The sequence below is a fragment of the Penaeus japonicus genome, unplaced genomic scaffold (genome assembly GCF_977035675.1).
Source record: "Penaeus japonicus unplaced genomic scaffold, GWHDUDI00000001_assembly GWHDUDI00000030, whole genome shotgun sequence".
NCBI lineage: Eukaryota > Metazoa > Arthropoda > Malacostraca > Decapoda > Penaeidae > Penaeus > Penaeus japonicus.
In genome coordinates this window covers 23,508,556-23,513,555 of record NW_028234432.1, presented here as the reverse complement: position 1 = coordinate 23,513,555, position 5,000 = coordinate 23,508,556, and the positions used below count along the sequence as shown (strand labels likewise).

General features: G+C 38.7%; 1 protein-coding gene across 1 annotated transcript in view; it reads left to right on the top strand.

Moving 5' to 3' along the window:
- Positions 1 to 5,000, top strand: part of LOC122254215 (adhesion molecule nephrin) — a 137,263-nt gene that overhangs the window by 78,649 nt on the left and 53,614 nt on the right. Inside the window, exons 9-11 of the mRNA XM_086554738.1 lie at positions 301 to 486; positions 1,150 to 1,264; positions 3,537 to 3,712. Coding sequence (XP_086410864.1) covers positions 301 to 486; positions 1,150 to 1,264; positions 3,537 to 3,712 — 477 coding nt within the window. The remainder of the gene's footprint in view (positions 1 to 300; positions 487 to 1,149; positions 1,265 to 3,536; positions 3,713 to 5,000) is intronic.

Sequence of the window (5,000 nt, the reverse complement as noted above, 5' to 3'; positions counted from 1 at the left end):
ACCTCTCACCCCTGTTCACCCTTCACCTCTTCACCTCTCACCCCTGTTCACCCTTCACCTCTTCACCTCTCACCTGTTCACCCTTCACCTCTTCACCTCTCACCCCTGTTCACCCTTCACCTCTCACCTCTTCACCCTTCACCTCTTCACCTCTTCACCTCTCACCCCTGTTCACCCTTCACCTCTTCACCTCTCACCCCTGTTCACCCTTCACCTCTTCACCTCTCACCCCTGTTCACCCTTCACCTCTTCACCCTTCACCTCTTCACCCCTCACCCTCTCCTCTTCCTCCTCCCCCAGGCGAACGTACCACCGCTGGGCCACCCGTGATAACCGAAGATGAGGGCGGAGGCTGGATCACGACCTCTCGCCTCACTCACTATCTCACCAGGGCAAGGAAGATGAGTGAGGCTGAGGTGGAGTGCCGAGCTCATAACCCCGACGCCGAGAGTGCGGTCAGCCAGAAACACGTCATCACCATTATTAGTGAGTGTGTTCGAGAGGGTTGGTGAGTGAGTGTGTGTGTGTGTGTGTGAGTGGGTGTTGGAGAGGGTGGTGAGTGAGTGTGTGTGTGTGAGTGGGTGTTGGAGAGGGTGGTGAGTGAGTGTGTGTGTGTGTGAGTGGGTGTTGGAGAGGGTTGGTGAGTGAGTGAGTGTGTGTGTGAGTGGGTGTTGGAGAAGGTGCTGAGTGAGTGAGTGTGTGTGTGAGTGGGTGTTGGAGAGGGTGTTGAGTGTGTGCGTGTGTGTGTGTGTGTGTGTGTGTTCGAGAGGAAGTTAAATGAGTGAGTGAAAGGGTGTTGGAGAGGGTGATGTGTGAATGTATATGTGTTGTGTTCAAGAGGAAGTCAAGGGAATGAGTATGTGTTCATGTGCGTATGTGTTTGAGTTATTGTGTGGACTTGAGTGTGAATTTTGTGATAATCTATCTTTCTTTTATTTCTTTCATCCTGTGTAATATATTAATTACCACCCTCTACCATATTTCTTCTGTAACAAAACCCTTTAAAACTTAAATAAAGTCCTTAGTAAAACTCTTACTTATCAATAACATAGACCACTAATCTCACCACATTCCTTCCTCACAAAAAAAAAAAAATCTTATCATACAAAAAATACACTGAACAATTGACTTCTTTTCCTTCCTGTAAAGAACGACCCGGAATGCCCGTCGTTGAGGTCGTGGAGGCGGAGGGGGCGGTCGTAGCAGGCAACACGCTTGGGGTCGTCTGCACCACCGACGGGGGAAATCCGCCCCCAAATATCACGTCAGTAGTAGTAGTTGTAGTAGTAATAATAATATATAACAGTATAGTAGTAATAATATAGTATAATAGTATGATAATAGTAATAATAGTAATAGTATAATAGTAGTAGTAATAAAGTGATAGTTGCAGTGGTGAGAGTAAAAGTATTAGAAAGAGTATTAGGATTAGTAATAATGATAGTAGTAGTAGAAGTAGTTTTAGGAATAATATAATTGTAGTTGTTGTAATAGCAATAATAATGGTAATGGGAAGAGGGATAACATTATTAGTAAAATTATAGTTATTGTAGTAGTGATATTAATTGTAATAGCAGCAGTGGTAGTAAGAGAAAGAGACGTAAGAGTAATGGTAATAATGAAAGTGGTAGTATTTGTAGTAGTAGTAAGAGGACGTGTCGTAGTAGTAGTAGTAATAGTTAAAGTAATAGTAGTTGTGTTAGTGGTAATGTTACGAAGAGGAGGAGTAATATCGTTATCATCATTCTTATTTCCATTAGTAGTAGTATTAACAAAAGTAGCAGTAGTATTAGAATAATAATAGTAACAAGAAAAAAGAGAATAATAATGATTATCAATATTTCAAAGAGAGAGAATATTGCACCATTTGCACTCAATCGAGATAATGCATTTTCCAAACTCAAACAAGATTAATATCCCCCTCGAAAAAAAAATATATATATATAGAGAGAAGGATAAATATATAAATAGATATATAGATAGGAAGACTTAATCTAGATAGATAGATTCTTAGGATTAGACGATGATTTTAATTTTGTTATGTTTTTATTTTGTTTTCTTCCACCATTTTTATATATGTTAATTGATATTTCACTTTTTCTCTATATTACTCTCTTAAAGTTTACCCAACGCGTCGTCATTATCTTTTTTTTTCATCTTTTTACATATATCTTTCTTTATTCATTTATCGATTTATCTATCTATTGGGTCATATATTTTTTCATTGGTTTCCGTTAATAGTTCCATCTTCTATTTTCTCATTATCTTTCCGGTGATTTGTCTTTTTCTTTATCGATCTTTCTTGCATTGATTACTCCTATTTATCAATATGTTTATATATTCATTGATTTTCATTATTTCTCTTATCTACTCATTTCCTGATGATCATTTTTGTGTCTTTATCTTTCATCTCTGTCTCTCTATCCATCCCTTTCTTTCGTATATTGTTTTATCGCTGTTTGGATTTTGTTCTGTCATTTTGATATTAATTTGGTCTATCTACATTTTTTTTTTTATCTTTCTAGGTTTTTGTTTTGTTTTTCTTTATATTTCCTTACATATATTTTTTCTCCTTTTCTCCTTTTCTTCGGGATATTTTTCTTTATATCCGTAGATTTCTTTGTTTTCCACATTCTTCAGACTTTCTCTTGTTCTCTTTCTTGAATTTTTTCTTTCTTTCTAGATTTTCTCTCCTTCTACCTTGCTCTCTATTCATATTTTTCCTATACTGTTTTGTTTTCTTTATTCTCTTCCTAGATAAAATTATACTTCTATTTCTCTTCCTAAATCTCCTTTTCTGTCAGTAAAGATTTTTTCCTCTTTTTCTTTTTTTTTTAGATTTTCTCTTTGTGGATTATTTTCCTCTATTTAGACTTTTTTTCTAAAATATTCTTATTTTCATTTTTTCTCGATTTTCTTATATCTTTCTAGAATATTGTTTCTCTCTTTATATATCTTATCTTTCCAAGGTTTCTTTTTTTCTAAGTACTTTTCTCTACCTAGTTTTTTTTTTCTCTTTCTGGATTTGTCTCTCCTTTTCTTGTTTCTTTTTTTTCTCCCTCTCTCTTTCTAAAATCCTTTGACTCACACTCTAGATTTTTCTCTTTCTAAATATTCCTTCAATATTTATATTCTCTCTTTCTAGGAGAATCCTCCATTCTTCCTAACTTTTCATTTATCTTTGTTCTCTAACTTTCTTTCTTGTTTCACCCTGTCTTTCCATTCTTTCTCTATCTCTGTATCTTCTCTCTTTCCTCTACTTCCTCCTCTCTCTCTCACTTTCCTCTTTCTCACAGTTCCTCTTATCTCTTCTCTAACTCATCTCTCTGTCCTCTCAATTCCACCTTTCTCTCTCCCTCTCTTTCATCTGTCTTCTAATTCCTCTTCTCTATCTCTTTTCTCTTTATCCTAATCTCTTCTTCCCCCCACCCCCCATCTTTCTCTCTGTTTCTCTCCCCCCTCCCCCATACCACCTTTCTATCTCTTTCTCTTTTATCTCTCCCCTAATCAATCCCACTTTTTTCTCTTTCTCTCAGGATGTACAAGGGCAACGAGAAGCTCCCGATCAAGGTCATACACGAGGGTACGATGACCAAAGCAGGGACGGAATTCAAGGTCACGGCAGCTGATAACGAAGCCGAGGTCAAGTGTGACGTCACGAGTCTGGCCACGAAGAAGCCTATGAGTGCCCTGACGACAATCCACCTGCTGTGTGAGTAGAGTAGGAAGGAGGGGGTGGAGAAGGAGGAGAGGAGGCAGAGAAGAAGAAGAAGAGGTGGAGAAGGAGAAGAAGAGGTGGAGATGGAGGAGAGGAGGCAGAGAAGAAGAAGAAAAGGTGGAGATGGAAGAGAGGAGGCAGAGAAGAAGAAGAAAAAGAGGTGGAGAAGAAAAAGAAGAAGTGGAGATAAAGGAGAGGAGACAGATAAGAAGAGGAAGAGGTGGAGAAGGAGGAGAGGTGGTGGAGAAGGAGAAGAGGAAATGGAGAAGGGGAGGAGAGTGAGGTGGAGAAGGAGAAGGTAGAGAAGGAAAAGAATAGGTGGAAAAGGAGAAGAAGAGTTGGAGAAGGAGATGGAGAAGGAGAAGAGGAGGAGGAATGGGAGAGGAGAAGAAGTAGAAGGAGAAGGAAAAGGGGAGGAGACGGAGGAGAATAGGGAAAGAATGAATGGAATGTGGATAAGAAGGAAAAGAGAAGGAGAGGAAGAAGAGAGAGAAAAAAATAGGAGATTGAGATGGAGAAGAAGGATGAGAAGAAGAGGGAGAAAAAGAGAGGAAGGGGATGATCTAGAAAAATAAGGAGAGGAGAAGAGGAAGAAGGAGATGAAGAGAAGAAGGATATGGAGAAGGAGAAGGAAAAGAGGGATAGGAGAGGAAAGAAAGGAGTAGAAAGGGGAGAAGAAAGAGAGTAGGGAGAGAACAGGGAGAGAAAAAGAAGAGTAGAAGAAGGATGAGTGGGAGAAAAGGAGGAAAAAGGAAAGAAAAAGGAGTTGGAGTTGAATAAAGAAGGAGAGTAAAGAGAGGAGAAGGAGAAGGAGAAAACGAGGTTAAAGTAGTAGATGGAGAGCAGAAGGAGAAAGGGAGTAAAAGAAGGAGGGGGAGAGGAGAAGAAGAAGAAGAAAAAAAAAAGAAGTAGAAAAGGAAGGGAAAATAAGGAAAAAAGGAGGGTGGAGACGAACAGGAGGAGTAGAAAGAAAAGGAAGAGGAGAAAGAGGAGGAGGAGGAGTAGAAGAATGATAACAGAAAAAAGGGATAGAAAGAAGGAGAAGAGGAAGATAAGAAGTGGGAGAAGAGAAGAATAAGTAGATGCAGGTGGTGATGATAATTTCCATAGAGAGAACGGGGAAGAAGGGTAGGGAAAGAATACTGATGATGTTAATGATGATGATAATGATGAGGATAATGAAAATGATAATGATAATGATGATACGGACAATTTTGACAATAGTAGTAGCATTAATGATTGTAATAATGATGGCAACAGTGATAATGATAATGATAATTTT